This window comes from Desmodus rotundus, chromosome 5 (assembly GCF_022682495.2).
Source record: "Desmodus rotundus isolate HL8 chromosome 5, HLdesRot8A.1, whole genome shotgun sequence".
Taxonomy (NCBI): domain Eukaryota; kingdom Metazoa; phylum Chordata; class Mammalia; order Chiroptera; family Phyllostomidae; genus Desmodus; species Desmodus rotundus.
In genome coordinates this window covers 153717877-153742671 of record NC_071391.1, presented here as the reverse complement: position 1 = coordinate 153742671, position 24795 = coordinate 153717877, and the positions used below count along the sequence as shown (strand labels likewise).

Sequence of the window (24795 nt, the reverse complement as noted above, 5' to 3'; positions counted from 1 at the left end):
AAGTAAATTTTTAATTTTTTTAAGAAAAGAAAGAAAATATGGCAGGTGAAAACACAAGTTAATCATTAATTTCAGGGGAAACAAAGAGAAAGCTAACTATTGCAGTACATGATAAGGCTCAGCTGCATTAGTTGATTTAATACAAATAACAGTTGTATAAGTTGATGTGACAAATACATGTATATTTGTCACACGTATATACACACGTATTCATGTACGTGTGTGGATGATACTACTTAATATATTAATCTCCTATTCGCTGCTGTGACAAATGAGCATAAAATGAACGGCTTAAAACAACACGAATTTGCTCTCTTGCAGTTCTGAAACTCGGAAGTCCAAAATGGTTCTCCTCACTGGGCTAAAACCAAGGTGCTGGCAGGGCCGCATTCTTCTCTGAAGGCTCGAGGGAAAATCCATTTTCTTGACTCTTTAAACTTCTAGAGGCTGTGCGCGTTCCTTGGCTCATGGCCATCTGCCACCGTCACAGCCAGCAAGGGTCAGTCTTCCCAACACCCCCCCCCACCCCGCCCCGCCCTGCGGCACTCCTCTGCCCCTGCTCCTCCCCCATCTCTTCCTCTGACCACCTCCCCCCCCCCCCCCCCCCCCCCCCCCCCCCCCGTCTTTCCCTTCTAAGGACCCATGTGATTACACTGGGCCCACCCAGATAACCCAGGATAATCTCCCATCTCAACACCCTTAACCTTAGCACATCTGCAAAGTCCCTTCTGCCATATAAGGTAACATATCCACAGGCTCAAGGAATTAGGATGTGGCTCTTTTGATGGGGTGGGTGCTATTCTCCTGCCTACTATATGCATACCTATATATTAATGAATGTGTAAACTATTTTTTAGATTATTTAGTTAGTTAGTTGTAGAGAGAGGGGAAGGGAAAGAGAAAGACAGGGAGAAAAACATCGATCACTTGCATGTGCCCTGACCGGGAATTGAACCAGCAACCTTTCTCTTTGCAGGACGATGCCCAACCAATTGAGTCACACCAGACAGGGCGAGAACTAAATTCTTCTTTACTAAATAGGAAAGCGATGAAAAATGTCTAAAACAGGGGAGTCAAAAATATGCATATTACTCAGATATTAAGTGTACAACTGCTAGAAGAAATAGCTAAAAGTGGCTGCCTCTGAGGAGCGGCCGGGGGTGGGAGCGGGCCAGGAACACCCGCATTTGGTGAAGAGGTGTTAGTACTATTCAACTTCTTAAGTTATATGCATGTACTACTGTGAGGAAATAAAAAAAAAATACTTACAAAGAGAGGATGGGGATAGGCATGAGAGCTTGCACCCAACGGCAACCGCCGTTTGGGCGTGGCCTCCACCCCCCTGTAAGGGTGCAGCTACCACCCTGCCACCTCTTGCTCTATGAAACCATCACATCCCACAGAACAACCATTATCAGCTCCTCACACCCACAGAGAGTTCCGTCACCAGCTCTAAAGTGGTACCTCCCTCTCTGCCCCAACACACACCCCTGACAAAATGTTTAATTCATGCAAGACGTCATTTCCACCCAGCCCAGTCAGGCACCATGTGGCACTCCCCCACACACATCCCTCCCAGACTGTACCTGTGCCCGCCATTGCTGCCCACAGCTCCAACCACTACCCTGGCTCGGAGCTCGTTAGCCCGCCTCAGCCCCAAGGCCCGCGATTCGACCGTCTGCTCGGCCCCTGCCACGCCATCTCAAGTCCTCTCTCTGAAAAACAGTGGCCATCTCTGTAGAAGAAGGACCAAGCTCCTTCTTCCCTCTGCCTGGTCTACTTTTCTCACAGTGGACTTTGCTTGTTTGAGTGTTTATAGTTACCTTCCCCTCCTTCCCAGGGGCGTGTTGGTTGTTTGTGCTAACCCAACCCCTCACCTTTGGCAGAGTGAGCACGTGACCAAGCAGAGCCAATCAGAGGCCTCCCAGGATGATTTTGGTGCCATGGAAAGATGCTAATATGGTAGGATGTGAATCAGGAGCTGCTGGCTGCTCGCCTGAGAACAAAGGGATAAAGATAGAGGCATGGAACACTCAAGTCATTGTCTGGGCCCCCGGATCTAGCTGTACCTGGAGGGAAGGCATCTGTCACCCTCCCTGAATGTGAGTGACTCTGTGCCTTGCGGCTGACAGTCCTGACTCATGTGCTGATCTCAACCTCCTGCCGTCCTTCCTGGGAGGCCCACTGCGGAGATTCCAGTCCTGGCTGTTGGGTGGTGATTACTTATCATCTGTGTGACCTGAGGCGAAACTGTGCCTCAGTTTTCTCAGCTGTAAAACGGGGAGAATAATAGTAGCCACTTCACGGGGCTGTTGTGAGAATTAAATTGAAATGCATTCAAAAAGCTTACGAGAGAGCCTGACACACACACACAAAACATACTCCATAAATTTTAACAATTAGTCGTTCCTGACTCATCCAGCCCACAGCTTTCTCTTCTTTCTTGAAATCCCTGGAGTGCCGAGGGCGCATTGCTCCAGCGGAGTGCGTGCTTATCATGCTCCTACGGCATGCTGGGTCCTGTGAACAGAGCTTTACAAGTTCAGCATCTCCTTCGCCCTCACCCCTTGCTCCCATCCTCTGAAGTGAGTACTATTTTCACCCTCATTTTCCAGTTGAGAAAAACGAGGTACAGAGAGGTCAACGAAGCTGCGTAAGGTTGTCCAGTCAGGACATGGTAGAATCAGATGCAAAACCAGGTCTGTCCCACCCCGAAGTCCAGTCGTCCACTCCGTCATGACCTCTTACAGGTAGCACGTGACTGTTGCGGTTAGTTTCCCCTTCCCGGTCAGGTCTGTCTGCCGTTGGGGCAGGAGCAGGGGCGGTGATAGGCACACAACCTCCTAATCAGTGCCGGCCACGGTGGGGATCATTCATTCATTTAGTCGTTCAACTATTTACTGAGCACCTACTATGTGCCAGGCATTGTGCTAAGGGGCGTACATTGTCCTGTATCATTCTAACAACCCTGTGAAGTTTATGAAGTGGGTTCTATTGTTATCTCCTAAGAGAAACCGAGGCTTAAGGAGGTGTATTACCTCTCCGAGGCGGCCCCGGTAGAAAGTCCCAGGGCGGGATGGCGGATCCAGGTGCATCCAACTCTGGTGTCTTTACACGTTTGGCGGCACTCAGTCCTGGGTAAGCGCGCTAAGCACAGACCCCAGATCATCTGCCTGTGACCCTGGCGTGACACCAGCCCACAGAGAACAGCCTCATGACTTTCCTATTTGAGCTTGGGAGGACGCACGCCTGAGTCCTGTGGGCGACAGAAGGCAGAGGAGTATCTCGTGCCCACGTCACCCAGTCATCTGCCAGCGTGGTGACAAGCTCCAGGCCTGGCAAGCTGGGGGCGCAGAACGCCGACGGGAGACAGGAGGGCCCCCCAGACGGAGATGTCTCTCTGCCACAGCTTCCCTGACACAAGACAGCTGCGCAAGGAGCAGGAAGGGGTCCTAGGACCACTTTCCGACGGCTCAGGCTCTCTCAGCGCAAGGGAGGGGGGCTCCTCATCAAACTGCACTCTGACTTTCTTCCAGAAACGCCCCTCCCACCCAAACTGCCGGCTGCCCATAGAACACCAAAGGCCACCGGGGACGGGCCACCAATCCTGCCATCCTGCTCACCTCTTCAAAGCCCATCTGTCTGGCTCTGGAGGCACAGCCAGATGGCTGGTGGCTCCCCACTCCCCCACCCACGAGGCCAGGGCACCACCAACATGAGGATCTGTGATCACACCAAACCCACCACCAAGACGGTGGTGGTGGCCACGGGGGCAGAGATGAGTCGAATCAGACTCCTCTGCTCCTACTAATGGCTACCATGACACAGCCCCAAAGCGGAGAGGGGAAAAAAAGGTTTATACCCAAAATAGACGCTGGTAAGAAGCGGAAGTTGTTCTTGAGAGATGACGTGAGCCAGTGGAGACTTCCATAAAGGAGCGTGCGTGTCCGAGGGCGGTGGGTCAGGAGAAGCCCTGTCCTGCGTGCTGTGGCGTCAGGCGGGTCAGGGGCACAGGGTGGCCCAGCTGAAAGCCTATGTGAGAGTAAGCCGTGGGGACCCTGATGGGGCTGGCGGTCTGGGGCTACTGGGGGCATGGGTCTGATTCTCTCCTCCCCTGGAGGCGGCCCATGGTGTTCACCTGCGTGTTTCTCAGCTTTCCCGGCGTTCTCTAAACAAAGTCCACACCCACCAGCTACAGAGCTGCTTTACACACCCTCGGCCCCAGCATCTGGTCCCCACCTCCTCACCCCACCCTCTGTCTCTGAACCCTCTGGGGACACTGAATATTGCGATCCCCAAAGAGGACACCACAGTGGCTCTGCTGGAAGATAAGTCACCCACCTGGCTTTTCTGGACCCCTTTGGCCACTGACTCAACAGACACGAAAAGGGGTCACTCCACTGGCTGGATCCTGGCTCCCAAGGAGAAGCTGGAGCGCTGGCACATGCTAGAAGTGAGGAAGACTGTCTGGGACCCGGGGACTCTCTCGGGTCCCTCTTAGAGCCTCCGTGCCCCAAAGTAAGGGTCAACGGAAAACTACACAAGCCAAAAAAAGCAGGCCAGGGCAGGGAGAGGCCAACTGAGGGGTTCAGATCCTTCGAGAACCAAGGTTTGGGTCACTCTGCCTGACCTACCGAGGTCCCAGTAGGTCAGCACAGAGCACAGAGAAAATACAGGACAGGTGACGGAGAAGGAAGCCGGACACCAAGTTCAGCCTTGAGCAAAACTAAAATGAGAAGTGTAGCAGTGGGGTGTTATTTTCTACTTACCTGATAGAGATGTGAATGTTTACTTGTGCCTGGTACCTGTTCTCTTTTTCCTCCTTCTTCCCATTATTTTATATGCCAGTTATCAGAAGTTAACTCTATCACTGAGTCTTTAGGTAATGGACTATTTGGTGGGACTGTGACTGAATATGAGAAGTCGGTCGGGTAGGTAGTGACTGACGTAGTGAGTAATGAGATTCCTCACCTGGGGGAGAGTAAGGTAAAGTGTCCTTCAGTAAGAAGGGTGTTTTGATAGGTAGACATAGAGCTATTTTGTGGTTACAGGGGAGCTCCAATGTGTGTGAAAGGCCACAGGGGAAGCTGGGTAGCCAGAGCAGGAGGCTGGGCCCGTAAGTTTATTCACCCCTCATTGCCTACTCTGGGAACATTGAGAGAGAACCTTTCCGGATTTCTCCTTCGCCAGCTTGCGTGGGACACTGGCCGTAAGGGGCACTAGAGAGGCACTGAAGGATGTCTGCGCCCTAGATCCAGTGTGCTCTCTCGGAGGGGTCCATCACTGTGTACAGCCTCTCCAGGGGCCAGCTGCTGCTGCTGCTGTGGCTTCCCCAGTGCCCACTCCCAGCCGGTCCCTGCTTCACCAGAACCCTGCAGCACGAGACTCCCCAGCGCCGGGCCCCTGCAGTGAGGGTGCCCCTCCAGCGCCAGGCTCTGGCAGTGTATGACGTCAGCAGCAGCCAGCAGCTTCGCCCACACTCCACTAGGGTACTTTAGCATCAGTGTGCTCCTGCAAGACGCTTCCTCGTGAACAACTTTTCTTGGGACCCACAAGCATGGATTTCTAGTGGGCTCCAGAGGACAGGTTTCTAGCAAGTTCTGCCAGCATGGCACCACAGTGACCTCCCTGTCATCCAGGGAGCCATGGCCATGCCCTCTCCACTATGGTCAGGACCTCAGCCCCAGGGGCCTCTTCCCTGGGCACTCCATGGCAACCGTGGGGGCAGTCTCATACTTGTCATTTCTATATTCTTTGCAGTTCTTTTACCTTCTATTAGCCAGTCTCTTCCTTACACCAATTGCCTGTTCTAATCAATAAGCCTTCCTATTAAACTTTTCCTGTTTAAATCACTGTGTGGTTTCTGCCTCCTGAATGGGCCCTGACCGACAGTCACCCACAGCTCCGAAGGGCCTTCATCCATCCTCTCGGTCCTTGAGCTCAATTCAGCATCCTCGCCAGCCAATCGCTGCCTGCTCTGAGCACTCACTCATTTCTTGAGCACTAGGGTAAAAAGAGGCCCTGCTTCTGGAAGTTCACAAGCAAGTGGAGTCTCTGGCTCTCTCTCCTGTCCACGTCCACGACCGCACTCGGCTCCACGCTCTCGGTTCTCGCCCACCCCTCGGGCTCCTGTGCTCTGCCTCTTGGGCCGCGGTCTTGCCCCTACGATTGTCCCATGGATACCCCTCACGCACGGGTCATGCTCTGCCTTCAGCTGCACTCTACATCCTCCTCTGCCAAGATAGCTGGGCTTAAATTAAAGCAGACCTCCTTCTGCAACACCTCTGTCTTTGTTTTCTGGATGTCACCATCTGGATGACTTGCTGTCCCCTAAACTCCCGCTCTTCCAGACCCAGATGCCTCAGGTGTCCTCTGGCACCACCCTCCCCTCATCTGCCAAAGCCCCGAACCCCAGAGAGAGCTAGGGTCCCACCTTCCTCCCAGTCCCCACACTCCCCTGGACACCTGATCCTCTGGCCTCTATTCCCCCCACTCCCTCCAGGCCCTGTGCACCTCAGGTCTAGGCCTTGGCAGTGACTCCGTAAGGGGTCTCCCTGCCTCTGGGGCATCTGCCTGCACCCAAGCCTCTCAGCAGAGATTTCCTGCACGCAGCTTCCTCAGTCAGAACCTGTGATGCCGGATGCAAATGTGCTAAGGCTGATTGCGGCAATAGTTACACAACTCCACGAGGGGACTAAAACCCATCAAATTGCACGTTTTAAATGGGTGAATTGCATGGTATGTGAATTATATTTCAATGAGTTGTTGTTTTTTAAAAAAGAAAAAAAGCCTATGATGCCAATGATTTTCAAACATGGTAAAACCTAAACTCCAGTCTGGTCCTACACTGGTGGCCTCAGCGAATGGCTCAGGCCTTGCCGCCCGCCTCTCCCAGCAGATCCCGTCATTCCGGGGCCAGTCCCTGAACCCCAGCTCATGTCCCCTATTTCCACACTTGTGTCTAACTCACACCATCCTCTCCCGCCGTGGGCTTTCCTCGCCTCCCTTAGCAACACCCCACCCCTTCCATCACTTCACCTCAACCACACTCCCAGGGTCTTTAACCAATTTCTGTTGGGTGGCCATTTGGCTTTCCATTTGTACATAGATGTGCCCGTTTCCCCTCACAGATGAGGCAGAGCTCATATCTTGCACCTTGCTGGCCCCCCAAAGCTCAGTGCTTCTGCCCCTCCTGCCCCATCCCTTTCCCGGTGACCCTTGAGGCAGAGAGGACTGTGTGAAATCACTCCCAGGCAGCTGCAACATCCCCAGCACAGTGCTGCGGTGCCTAGAGTGACTGCCCACAACCCCCATTCTAGGGGCCGCTTGGCAGAGTTCCCCACAGCACTGGGCCGATGGAAAGGCCCTCGGCGGGAGCTCCTAGGCTCTCGCTTCACCTTTCCTAGGCCAGGACGTACACCTGCTGTGGGGTGTGCAGGTCCCACCAGTCCCCAGGTGCCCCAGAACAAGGGGGATCACGAGGGTCCTAGGTCAGGGTGCCAGTGAACCACAGGAAGCAGGGGGCGGGGGGCTGGCCTCCCATCCCTCCAGGCCCTTGGAAGCTGAGTCCCTGGCTTGCCTATAACCACTCTCTCCCCACACCAACCACACACATGCTGCCCCCAACTGCACTTTTTCACCCTCTTCCCTGACCAAATGACACCCAGCTGGCCTGCTCCCAGGCCAGAACTAAGAGGTCCCCCAAAGGGTCTCCAGGACCTGTGCTGCTGATGGAGCACAGCCCCTCCCCACGAATGCAAGAAGAACCTGTTGCTATCAGAATTACCCATTGGGCTCTGGTTCACTTTCTTCTCACCCTGGGCTCCAACCAACACCTAACCATCTGTGGAGGGGGCCAGGGGAGGAAGAAGAGCCCCAGGGGGCTGGCCCTACAACAGGGGCAGGTGCACAGGTCTGTGCAAACCAGAAAGATGTTGGATTCCACACTCAAATGGCCAGTGGTCCCCACCCCAGCCCACACCCAGCCAGAGACAGCCTGACTGTGGCCCAGGCCTTCTTGCCAACATCACCACCACAGGAGCCCCCGCTGAGAAGCCATCTTCCCCCTCCGCCCGTCAGCCTCCACCAGCCTCCTCCGGAAGGCAGAGATACTTCAAAGATCTCCCCGAGGGGCGGGGCGTGCCTGCATGTCACAGGGTCCAACATGCAGCCACGTGTGCCCCAATCACAGAGGAAGCTGGCTGCACCTGCCAGACCAAGGTCATCCCAAGCTCATTCCCCAGACCACTCTAGGGCCCTGCACCCTCTTTCCCCAGCACACTGGGCCAGCTACCAGGCAAGGTCCCCACCGTGGTCCACCCAGGCCCTGCAGGGTTCAGAGCCCCTTCCTCCCTCTCCCTTTGGCTCTCCACACAGCCGTGGATGGCACAGTTCTGCACAGACTGCCCCTTCCCTTTATTTAAAAAAAAAAAAGAGCCTCTCCAATTCCCATTTAGCTCAGCAGATGCTCTTCAAACACTCTGGGATTATCCAAGTTTCATGAGCAAGAGAATCCATGGAACATGACAAACGGACCTTTCCGGGAACGAGAATCTCACTGACTGAGGGTACAGTGGGCCAGGCACAAACAGCAAGAAGAAGCTCAGCGAGTGAGCAAGGGCAGTAAGGGGCGTGTGCATATGCGCCTCCTTGGTGCCCCGCAGGGACCATGCATGGCTGAGCTGTAATCCTCAAATGCCTGTGAGGCCCACTGCATAAGGATTCTTTACATGCGTGACATAAAGTGCCAAGGTTTAGTGCAGGAAGCAGTGCCTGAAGCAAGCTAACAAACACAACACAAGCCTGTGAGGTTATCTCCACTTTGCAGATGGCAAAACCGAGGCCAAGAGAGGTTAGCTCCAAGATCTGCCCAAGGATGCAGGTAGGAGGGGGCCGGGCCAAGGTGCAGCACGGCCTCTTGCCTCAGTAATGCTGACCTGGCTCATGGTAGTTTTCTAAAAATTCTTCAAAAACTGCCCTTTCTGTGACATTCAAAAGCCTCATTTCTCCTTTAGAGAAGTTTTGTTTCTTTTGTTTGCTGACCCAAACTGCAGCCCTTGGCTTATCGCCCCCTACCTCAGCAGACCTGTCTGTCCGTGGAGCGTAAGTGTCAGTTTGGCAACCCCCCCACCATGCTCAGAGGGTGATGGGACATACCCCCACTCCTGTGGCTAGGAGTCTAGGCCTTGCGACTTGTCATCTGGGGGAGCTCCTGAGTCCCGGCTCAGGGACCCAAACGTCAGCATCCCTGATGCAGGTGGTACGGAAGCCGGCGTAAGTCACTTCCCTCCTCAAAATTCTCCAGGGCTTGCTACCAGTTATGGAACAAAATGTGCCCACCTTTCTAATCCATCACGCTGGAACCTGTCCTTCCCGGGGCCCCCGCTTCCAGGCTTGGTGACACAGGCTCTCTCCTTCTGTCCAGCCTGGCCCATCCCTGGCTCTACCTGGGCAAATCCTAAGGGCCCTCAAATCCCTCTGCACTCCTGCCTCCCACATGAAGCACCCTTAGGTTTCTGGAGACTCCCCCCGACCTGTACCCTCACAATGGATGACATCTCCACCCACACAGCTGGCTGAGCCAAAAACCAAAGAGGCCCCCCTGGCTTCCCTCACCCCTCCACTCATTCCTAGCAGCTTTGCTTCATAAATGCCTCACAAAGAACCCTGCTCCTTGCCCACCTGCCGCTCCCTGGATTTCTGAACCAGCCTTCTGCCTTGGCTCCCTACCCCAACCCTCACCTGTCCAATTTCTTGTCCTTGATGCCCCAGGATGACCCTTCTCAGACACAAATACGGGCATGTTACTCCAAGACCGTCACCTACCAGTGGATAAGACCCTACCTAGCCTTCCATGGCCCCGCTCTGGCCCAGTCCTCCAGCCTCACATCCCACCATTCCTCACACCCCACCACTCCAGCCAGATCAGGTTGGAAAATGCCCTTGACCACCTGGCCAACTGCTCCCCACTCTTCGAGACTCAGCTCAAGCATCACCTCCTTTCAAAAGCCTCTCCTGATATTCCCTCCGTGCCCCCCCACATTGAGATGGCCCTTCTCTGAGCCCCTGCGAGCCCCAGGCACATGCTACCGGAGCTGCTCCCCACTCCTAGGATGTAATGGTCACCCTCCCCAGACTCTTGTCTCTGCTGTGGGCTCCTGGAGGACCAACTAGTCCCCTTCATCTCTGTAGCCAGTGCCTGGCACATAGTAGGTCTTTAATAAATAAATAGATGAACTTTATTTGCAGATCTGAAGTAAGGGGCCTCCGAAGAGAAAACTTGAGAGCTGCCAGCCCCAGCAACTTGGGGCCCTGGCCTGTCCCTATGCCGAACCCCAGTTCTCAGAGTCCCGGCTGCAGGGAGGGTGTTGACAGAAGAAAAGGCACAGGCGATGGCCCGGCCCCACCGGGCTTTCCAGCTGGGTTTCCAGTCTTGGGCAGGCCCTCCGCCACCGCCAGCGGGGCTGGGAACCCCCGGCCTGTGAGAGGGTGGCAACAAGCGCCACATTGTTGCTGGTAATAAAACTATTAGGAGGAACCAGTGCTGGGTACCAGCTGCCAGGCCTGGCTGTGCTCTGGACCCTCCCATGCCTCTAGGCCAGGGGGCAGAGCCAGCCCTGCCAGCAGGCTCAGCCCTGCCAGCAGGCCCAGAACCCAGAGAACAGGCCACTGCTGGCTCTGGGCCCAAAGAGGCCAGAGGGCAGGGAGGGAGAGGGCTCAGGGCTTGCAAGACCTGCTCAGTCCCCAGTGAGCTCGGGCTCTAAAGAGACCGATGAAGTGCGTCAAGGTTACAGACCCAGAGATCACATGGCAGGAGTTGGGGGCCTCAGGGATCAACCAGCCAAATCCTGGCTTCACAGGGGCCCAAAGAGGGGCCCCAAGACCCCTAAGGAGTGAGAAAAATGACAGGCAACATTTATAGGGTCTTAGAGTGCACTGGGGCCTTTACAGGGGTCGTCACACGCAGTCCCTAACATCACCCTCAACAGCCCTGTCATGACCCCCCTTAAAGAAAAGGAACTCCTATTTCCTGAGCACCTACTATGTGCCAGGCAAAATGCTGGCGGTTTTCTTTTTTTAATAAAGATTTTATGTATTTATTTTTTGAGGGAGGGAAAGAGAGGCAGAAAGAAAGGGAGAGGTACATCGACCGGTTGCCTCTTGCACGCTCCCAACCAGGGACCTGGCCTGAAACCCCGTCATATGCCCTGACTGGGTATCAAACCTGCGACCTTTTGGTTTGTGGGATGACGTTCAACCCACTGAGCCCCACCAGTCAGGGCAGCGCTGGCTGTTTTCATAACATACTTCATTCGATTCAGGTAAGATGTGGATATTCTTCTTATCCCTGATGGAAAACCTGCAGCTGAAAGACATTTAGTTCTCAAAGTAACTTCGAGGTCCTGGTGCTGACATTAATCAAGGCCTGCCTGCCCCCAGGGTCTCCTTTGCCCTGAAAGTGCACGCCCTAGAGCGGAGAGGAGGCCCACAGAGGGGCCAGCTCGGGGCTTGCTTCCGTGTTACTATTCTTTCACTTATCTTCCTGCTTTCTCTCAGGGCAGGACAGGACAGGGCCAAGGAGGTATACATACCCTCGCTCACGTCCTATTCAACAGGAGCAGCCTCCTGTTGGAGCAGAGGGGAAAGCCAGCTCCAAGAGAGTACCCATGGGTCGGGGCTGGGGCTGGGGCTGGGGCTGGGGCAGGAGACGGTGGAAGGGGGAAGTGGACACTGTTGCCAAGCAACAGGCTAATAAATGACTCTCTGCCCCTCCTCACCTCTCCACCCTATCACCTGGGTGGGTCACTTCTTCCTGCTCATGGCCTTCAGAGCAGAGAGTTGGGTACAGCTTGAGCCCTCATGCCAGACCGAGGTCCCCAGGCACCCCTTCCACTCCCTGGCAGGGCCTCCTGAAGCCCCCACCTGGTCCTCCGTGCAGCACCCTATGCTTCACACCTGGCCAGGCCCTGGTCATACCTCCAGTTCCCAGGGAACCATAGATTGGAGCCTTCGGGGAAGATCCTCGGTGATTTGTTTCCCATTCTGGGTGGGAACTGAGAGTTTCAAGCCACCATCCTATAGAGCTAACTCGGTCCATTGCCCCCGGTGTGCAGCTGGGTGCAGCCACTCTCACCCAGCCCCTCCAAGCCCAGGCCCTCGCCGGAGGCCTCAGCGTGGCCAGTGTTCCTCCCCGCAGCCTTCCCAAGAAGACAAGCCCCTGAGCAGCCCTGCCCTTTGCTGTCCGTCTGCAAGCCCGTTTTTCATCCATCACAAGTCCGACCTTCCAGCCCTAATTGCGGTGGCTCGATATGTTTTCAAGTTCTTACTCAGAAGCTTTAAAAAGTGTGGTTTTATTTTTGTTGTTATTAACAAAGTAATACATGCGCATTTACATTTGTTCAAAGGTTACAAAGTACATAAATCACATAAAGTAAAAAAGGCGGTCTTTGTGGGTGGGTTTGCTGTGTCCCCTTCCAGATGGCTTTTTCTCTGCAGGTACAGCCTATAAATGTATATATTTGTATATATTTTAAAGAAATGTTTACAAAAATGAGATTACACTCTGAACAGTTTTTTTTGGGGGGGTTGGGGTAACCCAATCCCATATCGTGGACTTCCACATGTCAGGGTAGACGTGCTTACTACCCCATTTCAAAGGCTTTGGGGGATCCAAACAGATCTCCCTCTATCCATAAATGTATTTATCCTTTCAGAATCTATAATACTAATCATACAGGATCATTCCTTCAAGAGGTCCCTTCCCAACAGGTTCTGCTCACAGAAGCACCGGAGGGTCCCATCCCCTTGCACAGGCTGGAACATCCTGGCCTGGGTCGTCTGGGGACTCTGAGGGGAAGTTTGTTCCCAGGTCCCCCAGCTTCCCAGCCTGGGCATTCCGACTCACTGTGACTCAGCCCACATCCAACCCTCAGATCTGACCCCGCCATCCCATAATGTTGCCGGTAAACTTCTTTTAACCCTTTCACGTAAGGATCACTGGAACCCTGGGCTCTGGCTGGTCTATTAGGTCTAGAACACCTGCACCGCCCCCCAGCTCCACCTGTGCAGTGACACACGGGAAGAGCACCAGACTAGGGGTCAGGATACCCCAGTTCCAGCCCTCCAGTTACCAGCTGTTTGAGATGGTCCTCTGTCCCCTCTGAGCACCCAGACAGGGCAGCAAACAACTGGCTCAGAATTGAAAATGACCTTGACATTTGAAACACAAACAGAAAGGCAAGATCAATAGGGATGACAATGAGCAGGGCCAGGACCGCAGGAAGAGAAAATAGGAACCTGGTTATAGATGTAAATAAGGTCAGGAAGCCTTAGGGGTCAGAGGGGACTACAGCAGGATGGGAGTGGGCAATGCTCAGTTACAGTCGGAAAAATTCCACTCCCCACTGGGGTGAGCCTAGGAGAGCCCCAGGCCCCCACACCTCCTCCCCTGTCGCTGTCCTCCAGACAGCCCTGCGATGTGATCAGCAAGGGAGATGTGGGCTGGCAGGCCCTGACCACTGGCTGTCCTCGTTCCGGGCGGCCAGGCACCTGCAGCCACGCTCGGGAGCACGGCTGCCAGGCGGGGACACATCCCTGCTAAACTGGGGGCTCGGTTCTGCTGCATATGGAGGAAGGAGGGGAAAAACAGGGAAGAGTCAGGTTCTGCACCCCTAGTCACAGCCCCCTGCAGGGGCCCCTGGGCTTGGGGAAGGGGATAGGAAGGGGGACACAGAGACCTCTGGGAGACCAGGTAAGGACCCTCCCCGTTCACACTATGAATGCCATCACTGGCACACGGACCTTACCCTGGCTGGTGTTCCCCTTAACTGCCACACCCCCCTGGGGTTGGTGTAATTCAAACCCTGCTCTGTTTCCATCCAAGCCCGAGCTCCTAATCTCTAGTCTACAGAATATAAAGGAATCATCAAGATCCTACACCCCATGAGCTCAGTTGGCCCCGTTCCCTCTTCCTTTCGTCCTTCTCTTTTGTCCCGGCCCTACCCCCCAAAACCACCACAAGCAGAGCAGTTCAGAGTGACTCTCCCCGGGCCACATAGGAGTCACAGAGCACAGTAGCCGGCTCTCCCCAAATCAGTACGGGTCCCAGCCTGGCCCCCAGCATACCAGAGGCCCGGGTCTGCCACACAGTGGCTCCGAGCCCCATCCCAAGTGGCAGGGCCTCCTCCTCTCCGCCTGGAAGCCCTGCCTCTGTGCTTTGAAGCCTGTCTGTCTCACATGCCATCTCCTCCAGGACACCCTCCCTGAGCCTCTCAGCTGGTTGTAACCTGGCCTTCAAGCACTTTCTGTCTCCCTGTCCTGCGACCTTGGTCTGTGGTCACTGGCTGGGCACACCCTCAACGCACTCTGTCTCCCCTCAAAGTCTAGCACACGGCCTTGCCCACAGGAAATGCTCGGTCAGTCTCTGGAAGCCAACGCACTGCACTCTGGACAGGAGCCGGCTGAGGAGCCGACACAGCAGCTTGAGGGACTTAAGGTGACTACAAAGACAACCTGTTGACAACGCGACTAGTTCAGCTCCCGGACAGACTGTTAAGTGGCGCTGAGGAGCTTCCCCCCTCCGGAGGTTTTTCAATCAGAAGCAGCACTTTCGTCATCAGTCCGAGGTTTTGCAAAAGAGGTAGGAAGGTGGACCAGACTTCTCGAGGCACTTCCTGCAGTGCCAAGCCACGTAAGCCGCCCAAATGACAAAAAACAATCACGGCCGAGCTAGCACTGAGCACTTACACTTGGCACATGACCTTGTTTGGTCCTCACAACAACCTCTGAGTACAGCCCGGTCCGACTGCCCTGTTACAGGTGAGGAAACTGAGGGATGAAGTCAGTGGCCCTGGGTCCCGCAGCTGGAAGTTAGTGTCTGAACGCAGCTCCTTCTGACTCCATGGCTCCCACTTCGGTTGCCCTGAAACAGGCTTCTGTCTATCCCCATGCAGCTGCCCACCACGCACACACAGAAAGGTGTGTGCACAGACATACGTGCAGAGGCCCAGGTGCGCCACACCCTGTGCTGTCCACACGAAGGCAGCTTGGACAGACACGCACCCCTGACTCCACACGGATCTCAGGTTTTATAGTTTTTCTAGCAAAGACGCAGTCAAAGAGAGAAACGACTGAGCGGAGAAGCATCTGGCCCCTTTCGTTTACTATGAAAGCCCCGCTCTGGAGCAGCAAAGGCCACAGGCTCACAGCCTAGAAGGGCACGTGGGCTCCCGACAGGCCCCACTGTCTGTTAGATACCAAAATGGAAGTAAATAGATGCCCACAGGCCATGCCTTGGCCCTAGCTGTTGCCTGTTCCCAAGCTAGAGGCCAGAGACACACTTACTATTAGTGGGGCATGGGGTGGGGGAAAGGGGACATGGCCACCAAGTCGAGGACCCCCAAGCCGACACAAGCGGAAGGCATCAGGAAGTGCGGAGGCAGAGGAGCATGTGACAGGCACACAATTGGCTTTGTGGCCTCGGGCTCAGACCAGTACTCCCAACCCTGCAGGAAACCAGGCCTGGCCCCACGTGCAAACAGCCCTCCACCCCACTCCAACTATTTTCAGGGCTCAAAGTTCTCCTTCAGTCCTAAATTCTAAGGCTTGGATTCTAATGATAACATTTCAGGCTCAAGGATTCAGAGAGTTTGGGTCTGTTTTGTTTTGGTTTTTTACCCTCATTAGAGAACCAGCAAAACTGGTTCTCAGAGTCCCCTTTCCAATCCGGTTCCCCCCAAAAAAGAGCCTTTGGGGAGCCTGGGCTCTTACTGGGGTCTTTCGGGGAAGCTTGAGCCTAGTACCTGGCCGAAAAGGAGGTGGTGGCTATTTGGGGAAGGTAGAGAAGCAGCAAGGGGAGGAGAGCACGGCCACCAAACCCTCTGCCACTGGGGAGAGGACAGGACTGAAAACACAGGTGAGCAGTGAGCTTCCCCGCCACTCAGCAGACGACCATGGAGGCACCCTGAAACGTCCAATAGGGGGACCCAGAGGCAGCCTGGGCAAGGTCCCTGTCCCACGGAAACCACAAACTGGAAGGAGAGGAAACCACGCATAGCAGCAGCAGCCCAGGAGAGCTGGGCGAGGGACAGTCGAAGTTCCCCAGAGGGCAGGCCTGGCCCCCTTCTTCCCCGCCAGGTCGCCCTGGGCAAGTATTTTCAAGCTTGTCCTGTCTTCCTTGTAGGCTTTTACAGAAGACCAACTGCACTGATGGGGGACGGCGATAGTAAAATATCCGTAAGGCACTCAAGTGCTTACCTGGATCTGGGAAGAAACCTCAGCTATTATGCACACACAGAATTAGAGGTGAACCTACAGAAGAACACACATGTGTGAAGGCTGTACACACCGGAAGCTGTACTTTCACACCCTCTGTGGAGTCACACACGACAAGACCGTCTCCTGCAGGGTCCCCACGCCTCACGCCACCTCTGCCTTCAAAGGTCCACCCCCTCAGGGAGGAGGGCTGCTCTCTCCCAGACCTCCACTCCTTGCGAGCCTTTCCCGATTACTGCTGTGTGGTGAAAAAAGAGACCGCTCTGCCCCGACTCCTGGGTCTGAAATGCCACCACGGGAATCAGAGCCACAGAATTTAAAAGTTGGAACGGACCCTCGAGCTCCAGTCCAGCCCCCACTCCACAGAGGAATCCTGTCCACAGACACCCTGACAGATGCTCCGGCGCTTGGGGAGCAGTCCTGGCACTGTGGACTCAGTCCTTGAGTCTAGACGGAATTCACCTCTTCTAAGGCTGGCCGTCTATCGCAGGCCCCCATGCCTGGGAGGGAGAGCGAGAAGAGCCTCAGTGAGCCGAAGCCTGCAACTCTGCCTTTCACGAGTGGCTGAAGACAATGACCCAGGAGCTGGACAAGAGGCCAGGGAGGGAGCCAGGGCCCGCACAAGCCGGGCCAGGAAGGGAGGCAGGCAGGCGCCAGGCCCGCTGTGCAAGTTCGCCTGGAGACCCTGACTGGGTGCAGCACATGCGCACACTCGCGCGCAGACTCGCACTTTCAGAGCTGCCAGTCAAACAGCCCAACGGGGGCTCGGTGTGACTCGGAGGCAGAGGGGGACGGACCACCTTGCCCCAGAAACCTAGCGGGAACTCTGACAACCAAAGCTTCCAAGCCCAGGCAGCTCCCGCAAACCACCAGGAGATGGCCTCTGCCAACAGAGGGGACAGCCCAAAGAGGGTCCGCCTGACAGCTGGGCTCCCCAAACCCCACAGACCAGCCCTCACACTCCAGCACCGCTTAAGGAGAAAAGCTTCCCTGGCTGCAGCTGTCACATCTGCCTGGGAGGGAGGAGGCCCAGCGGCCCAGCACCTGATCCCAGGATCCCTTCGCAGCCGCAGCCCAGGAGGCCCGCTCAGGCGCTGGCGGCCCAGGGTGAAACGCGAAGATCGACCAGTCCCCCGGGGATGCTGATGGCCGTCTCTGGGCACCGCAGAGAGGGGCACGCCGGGTCACAGGGCGGAGGGCGCTTCCCGCGCAGGCTCCTGTCACTGCTGCTTCGGGAGGGGGCGCGCTGCGGGGCGCGGGGGCGCGGGGCCTTCCCCGCGGCCTGACGCAGGCCCCGGCCGCCCCGCTGGGTGCAGGGCGCCATCTTGGGTCAAGGTGCAGCCGCAGGGGGCGCCCCTCGCGAGCTGGGACGGGAGCCCCTGCGACCTGGCGAGCCCCCACTCCCCACCCGCGGCGCCAACAGCTACTCAGCTGGCTTTGCAGTGGAGAGAGGAGGCGGAAGGACCGAGGGGATGACGAGAAAAGGGGGAAAACAGAGGTAGGGTGGGAAGGGAGTGGGTTTCCCCAAGAAGGGAGGCTCCAGGAAAGCTAAACGAAGTTTGGCAGCCGGAGGGCGGCGGGCCCCAGCGACGGGGGGCTGGGGGAGGCCGGGGGCGGGCCCTGGACCCACGCCAGCTCCGTCCGCGCGGAGGGGGAGGGAGGGCAGGGCGGCCTGGGGGAGGGGAGCTGGGGTGAGGGCGGGACACGGACCAGGGCCGCCTGCGGCTCCGAAGCTCCGGGACTCCGGAGGCGCGGGGACTTGGGCCCGGTGACCCTAATCTGCAGCCTCCGCGAGGCCTCGTCCTTCACTCTGCAGATGCGAAGCTTTCAAGGACACGTCTGCACCGGCCCAGCGGGGGTGCGTGTGTGTGTCCGCGTGCGTGTTGAGTGTTGCGGAGGGGGTGTTTCTGCTGCCTAGGCGACCCCCGACGCCCCCACCCGCGCGGCTCCCGGTCTGCCCCGCTACTCCCACCCCTGCGTTTTCCGGCCCCGCGGCCGGGGACGGGATACTCGCCCGCCCCCGCCTCGCCCCTACACTGCGGCTCCGCCACCGCCGCCACCGCCGCCGCCGCCCGGCTCCCAAGGCCCACGGCGCGGGCAGGGAGGAGCCAGGCACGAAGTCCACCCCACCCCCGTACACTGTCCGGCCGTCCGCGGGGAAGTGTGCCCCCCAAGTGGCACTCTCCCCACCCTCGTAGCCCCTCCCAGATCCACTGGCACCCCGCACCCCCAGCCACAGGTGGCCGAAGGAGGATCGCTGCGCAGTGTTCCCCGGCCCGGCCCCCCGATCACCCCTCGGACCGCCCCCCGGGGCCTCCCGTGTCCGCCTGGCCATGGAGGGCCGGGAGCCGGGGGGAGGGGCGGGGGGCCGGGTCGTGCCAGGCTGCCATTTTCTGCCGCCGCCGCGGAGCCTGAGCTGGGCCCGCGCCCCTTCCTCCGCTCCCTGCGGGCCGCGGCGGGAGCCGATTATTCGGGGTCGGGGTCTGCGCCCTCTAGCTCTTCGCCCGCAGGCCCCAGGCGGGGCTCCGGGTGGAGGCAGGGCCGGAAGGCGGGGGTGGCGAATCCCGAGCCCCTGCGGCAGCGCTGAGCCGGGCACCGCGGCTGAGGCCAGCAGTGGAGGGGCGCCGCATTGTATAGACTTGAACTTGAGCCCGGAGCGGGGCGGGGGCGGGTAGGGGGCTCCGAGCCTGGAGCGGGCGGGACGGGAGGGGGCGCCTGCCGAGCCCGCGGGGACATAAACAAACCCACAAATGCCCTGCGCCGCTCCGGCCAGCCCAGCCCGCCGTCCCCGCCCGCAGCCCTGGCCCCGCAAGCTCCCGACGCCGAGTTGCAGGGGTCCGGGAGCCTGCCCCGAGCCGGGCGCTGCCCGCCGCCGTGCCCCCCGCCCGGCCCTACCTCCTCCTCGCCCACCTCCGGGCCGGCCGCCCAGGCCGCCAGGAGCGGCGCTCATTACCGTTTGGCCGGTGGGGTCGGGCCGGCCCGTCTGCGCGCCCTGGTGCCGCGGCGCCGCGTCCCGGATGGTCCTCTGGTCTCGACGCCGCCGCCGCCCGCGCGCCCTCTCTCCTTTCCAGCCCGCCTGCCTAGCTCCCTCCTCCCTCACTTGCTGTCTCGCTCCCTCTCTCCGCCTCCTCTTCTGGGCCCCCCCCCCCCGCTGCCCACCCCTTCACTCCGCCTTCCTTCCTCGTTCCCTCCCTTCAGCTGCCCGCGGGCGCAGGCCTTCGCCTGCAGCTCGTCCGCCGCGGCCGCGCTGGCCGCGGCCCTGGCGCTACGGAGCCGGCCTGAGGCAGCGCGGACTGGGGGGCCCCAGTCGTGGCGGGAGCGGCCTGGGCGCGCGGCTGGTCCTAGCGCCCACTGCCCCACTTCCAGCCTCTGCGGCCCCGCTGGGGATCCCCGCACGCTGCGAGAGGAGGGCTGGACCCCGCAGCCCCCGATCCTGCGCTGGGCCTGGCAGCACCCCGCCTCGGCCGCGCTCCTGGCCACGCTGCCGGGGGCCTTGCTGCAGCCCGTTCCCCACGGGGCGCTCTGCTACCTGCTGGCACTGCCTCCGCGCTGGGTCCCCGCATCCAGCACTGGCCGCAGGGACAGCGGCCCCTCCTCTTCCCTGGCCGGTGTCAAGTGCCTCCTGCAGACCTCGGAGACCCTGGCGGCCTTCGCACTGCAGTTCTCCCGACCTCCACCAGAGCCCACTGTACTCTGCTTGCCTCAGCACTGGGGCTAGGGACAGCAGCGCCGGCCCTTCCGCACCCCAACCCCCACCCCGCCCTCCACCCCAGCCAGGTGGGGCGGCCAAGTGGAGGCCGCCCGCCCAACAGGGCCAAGGTCGGGACCCCAGGCCCGTCCTGGCCGTCCTGGAGGCCCGAGGGCCTCTACAGGAGGAGCCCCCTTGAAGGGACTGAGTTCCCAGTACCTTGCGGTGTCCAAGTGGTGCCCTCAGTTGGGCAGTGGAAGACTGAAAGATTTCATGGAGTTGGAGATTGAATTAGGTGACATTGAAGGGCCCTTCCAGCTCTAAGATTCTCTACACACCTACACTTAACCTCACGCTTACTTCTTTGCCGTGGAGGGAGGTTGTTTTTATTTCCCATAGAGTTCTCTGGCCTTCAGGTCTCTGATTTGGGGCATCTCTGTCTACTTCTAACAGCACAGCCACCCTCTGCTCGTGTCTCTCCCAACTGCTGCTTCTAGGGCTTGGTGCTGGGCCCCTTGAGCCCCTGCATGGCTCCCTGCTTCTCTTTCATCTCCACCAGCCATCTTCCTTGTGCACCCCCATTCCACCCATGTGGCTTCAGCTACATGGAAGTGCCCTGAGCTCCTTAACCCAGGACATGGTGTGCCCCCTTCCCCAGGCACCCACCACCCCACTTGTGGGCAAGGGCAACTGAAGAGGGCCCCCAGGCGGTCCCTGTTGAAAACAACGCTACTTTTCCCTTTCCCTGTCAGCTCCACCCCTTCCAGGGTCACAGGAGCAGTTACTGAGCTCTTTGGGACACAGAGCTGACCTTTCATCCAAGAGATTTTTCCCTTGGAAGCCCTCAAATCCTTCCAGGTCCTTTATTCTGCCCCACTTCCTGAAACTGAAGATCAGAGGCCACTCTCCACACAACTGTCCTGGCCTCTTTCAGTGTCACCCTTACTCAAGTGGTGACCCTGTGCCACTGATGATAGGCCTTGGTCTCCACGTAGCCAGTTCCAGAGACTCATCATGTTCCTTCCGTGAGGACAAGGACCTCATCTGTCATCTTCATAGCACTCAGCACACAGTAGGTTCTCAATAAACCTTGGTTCAATGAATGTGTGCACTGCAGGCCACTTGCCATTTTGCTTTTGACATCAAGATGGGTATCCAAGACACTCTAAAGCTTGGCTAAGGGGACGCCCATGTTTAGAAAGATGGCTGCCATTCGTCTCCCTTCCTCAAACGCTTATATAATACTGCTCCAATAGCAGCTACTGTTTACCGAGTGTTTCCTGTCGGCCAGGCACCAGAGTTGGCATTTTCCCTTAGTCCTTACCAACCTTGTGGGCTAGCTGATATCACCCTCACTCTACAGAAGAAACTGAGGCTTAGTCAAAACCACACAGTTTGGAAGTGGTGGAGCCAGGATTCAAGATGGGCAAGGTAAGTTTCTATTCAGTAGAACCACCTGTGATGAAATCACTGGGGGCCCATGACGTGTGTGACCTTGGATGTCTGTGTTGCTGGGGTGGAGCGGCCTGAGGTTACCAGTGAGGGGGTTTTACCCAGTAGGAAGCAACCAGGGGGCTACAGGGTTGGTTCCAGAGCCTGGCCCTGATGTCTTCGGCATGAGGAGGACCCTCCAGTGGTCCTGAGAAGAGGACTAACCCTGTTGGGCCTTCCTCACCACGCATCCCGCTACACGGATTTAGCCTTCAGGCTCCTACACCCCCCTCACCTGTGTCTGCCCCCTGGGGCCTGACCAGAATTCTGGTTGACCCTAGATCATCTGGGGTGAGGGGCGGTATCAGCAGGGACAGGCTAGGTTATCCTGTGGTAACAAACAACCCCAAGTCTTGGTGACTTAAAACTACAAAGGTCCTACAGAAAACATATGGCAGTTCCCCAGGAAAAGTAAACATAAAGTTACCATATGACCCAGCAACTCCACTTCCAGGTACACACCCAAGACAACTGAAATCAGAGACCCAAACAGACATTTATACACCGGTGTTACTAACAACGTTATTCACAACGGCCAAAAGGTAAACACCACCAGATGTTCATCAGTCCAGAGCTGGAGAAGTGAAGCGCCATATACATAACAATGGGCTATTATTGAGCCTTAAACAGGAAGGGAGTTCTGACAGGTGCTATAACATGGATGAACCTCGAAGACATGCTAAGTGAAACAAGTCAGACACAAAAGGACAAATACCATATGAGATGCCTAGATAAGTCAAATTCATAGAGACGGAGTAGAATAGTGGCTACCAGGGGCTAAGGGGGTGCAGAGCAGGGAGCCATGTTCCACGGACACAGTTTTCATTTGGGAAGCTGGACAGCATGTGAATGTGCTCACTACTTCTGAACCGCGCGCTTGAACATGGTTACTGGGTTCATCTTCTGTCCTACACCGTTTGCCACAATAAAAGTACAGCATAGTCCAACTGTAAATTAGTTAAAAACATTATTAAAGACCTAGTTTCTTTTCTTGCTCCTGTTACATGTCTGCGGCAGGTCTGCAGAGGGGCCAAGCTCAGTGAATGCTCCGGGACTCTGGCTGACAGAAGAGCCGCCACCCCAGGAGAGCACTGGAGGGTAGCCCACTGACAGTAGCCACTTGTCACTCATTGGCTGGAACCAGTCACACAGCTCCATTCAACTACCAGGATCCAGGAAGTAAATGCTACCTGGCCCTCAAAGTGGGGAGGACCAGACGTGCTTAGCCACCAGCACCAGAGACTGCCCCAGGGGCCCTTTCAACTCCTCCGCCAACACCTGTTCCTCTAACCTCTCGCACCGAGGTACTCTAGCAGAAGGCTCAGTCCCCACGCTTCTGACTGAGATGAGGGAAAAAGTGGACCCCCGCCCTTGGCTCCAGCACCTTGCTAGACCTTTTGTCCTCTCCATCAGTCTGCGTCTGAAACCAGACCGCTTGCGTTTTGCCACGCCTGCTCCCTGACTCCCAGCCCGGGCTCACCGACCACCCTGCTTAGTGACCTCAACCCCACAGCGACTCACCATCCAGGTCATGTTAACATCCACTGCATGTCACACCCACTAGGAGACCTACGCCCAGGACCACTGTCCGTGTGGGTTCTTCATCCATGCCATATGGTGATCCTTTCACCTACCTTTCCAGTAGAGTGGCGAGGTAGTCAAGATTTTCAGTTGCAAGTGACAGCATCCCAGCCTAAATTAACTTAAACAGAGAGATTCAACCGTTTAGAGTTTAGGCCATTGGGAAGCCCAGGGATTGGGGTTCAGGAATAGATAGGCCCAGGGACTCAGGTGCCAGCTCCAGAGCTTCCTCTCTGGCACTCTCACCTGTTTTCCCCCCTAATTCAAATAAACTCCAAGACAGAAGCCTGCAGCCTCAGGTTCCCCTTCTCCCAGTTTAGAATCCCAGTGGGGGAATATCGCTTTCCTCAGGAAGACCCCCAGTGCTTCCAGGGCATGAGGCTCTGAGTCTTTCAACAACACTCTCCCTCCCCAGCCCTGAGCCTCAAGTGTGGAGACACGTAAGGGTTCTATTTTGTTTTTCGATGTCATCCTCACTCAAGGCGACCATCCCCAGCAGGAAGGTCCTGAGGGATTACTTCCATGGTTCCGGCTTTGATCACAAGCCCACTTCGAACCAGGTTCTACAGCCAGTGGGATGGTGCAGGTCCAACCCGTAACTGGGTGCAGGCGGTGGCATTGGGACCGACAGATCCAGCCAGCACCCCACGGAGTAGGGAGAGGGTTGCTCCTCAAAGCAAAGGGTGCTGGGCAAACAGGTTACATTTCCCCCGAGGGCCACCCAGCATCCACATACACCTTCTTTCCCTGTGTACGCACTTTTGCAATGCAGAGCCTTCATGATTAGGGTTAGTGCCCATATAAGAAAGGCCCCAAAGAGCTAGTTTGTCTCTTCCACCATGTGAGGGCACAGAGAAAAGACGGCCATCTCCGAACCAGGACGCCTGCGCCAAACATTTTGATCTTGAACTTTCCAGCCCCCAACTGAGAGAAATGTGTGTTGCTTATAAAGCACCCAGTCTGGTACTTTGTTATAGCGCCCAAATGGACAAGGATGGGATTTGTCTGATGTCTTCTCGAGATTCTCTTTGGTGATGCATCTTTGGCTGGAATGTCACAGAAGTGATGCTGTGCTATTCTCGCTGCTTCCTGTTAGGTAGCGCCCAGTTTCAGTTTGGCCAGTTCCAATGATGTTAACTCTGGTCACTCAATTGAAGGGGTGTGTGCCAGGCTCTTCCATTGCAGAGCCCCTCTTTTCCCCATTAGGGAGTGTTTTGTGGAGAACTACCTTGAGACTATGTAAATATCCCACTCCTCATTAAACTTACAATTGATTCATCATATTTGTTTCTAATGATGTGGACTCATAGGTTCCTACTTGATTCAGTGGGTTATAATCTGCTGGTATTGTTATTTATTTTGGTGCTCAAATGTTCCCATATTTTGCCAGTAGGAGTCCCTTCTGAATCCCCTCATTCTTTGAGCATTTCCTTCCTTTTGAGCGTGACATATTCGGTACCCATCTTGTTCCTTCCTTGACCTAACTCTGAAACCTGTGATTTTCCCAAAAAAGTGCAGCTCCTTTTAGTAAAGAATGGTATTTAGAAACCAAGATTTAAGCACAAGGTATACTCATTGCTACTGAGGTTTCATTCCTGGTAGGTATTCTCAGTGGGCAGAAAAAATAAATGTATGAATACACACACACACACATACACACACCCATACATTTTACATCTATATTCATTTTCACACCTGTCAGTATACAGGGTGAGGTTCATGCTGGAGTGAGACAGAGGCTGAGGTACTCCTGTGGGAATAGG

General features: G+C 56.4%; 2 protein-coding genes across 2 annotated transcripts in view; one reads left to right on the top strand and one right to left on the bottom strand.

Moving 5' to 3' along the window:
- The window catches only part of LOC139440936 (DNA (cytosine-5)-methyltransferase 3A-like), an 83258-nt gene extending 63897 nt beyond the window's left edge, over window positions 1-19361 (bottom strand). The window contains exons 1-5 of the mRNA XM_071221577.1: window positions 19226-19361; window positions 4770-4971; window positions 4342-4447; window positions 3863-4032; window positions 1878-3256 (exon numbers count right to left, since the gene is read on the bottom strand). The gene's annotated coding sequence lies outside the window, so the exon portion shown is untranslated. The remainder of the gene's footprint in view (window positions 1-1877; window positions 3257-3862; window positions 4033-4341; window positions 4448-4769; window positions 4972-19225) is intronic.
- On the top strand, window positions 15376-24294 carry LOC128781086 (uncharacterized). The gene is made up of 4 exons (XM_071221614.1): window positions 15376-15428; window positions 15787-15913; window positions 18884-21391; window positions 22469-24294. Exons 1-3 carry the CDS (start codon window positions 15376-15378, stop codon window positions 19988-19990), a joined length of 1287 nt encoding a protein of 428 aa, XP_071077715.1. The 3' UTR covers window positions 19991-21391; window positions 22469-24294.
- Window positions 24295-24795: the final 501 nt, after the last annotated feature.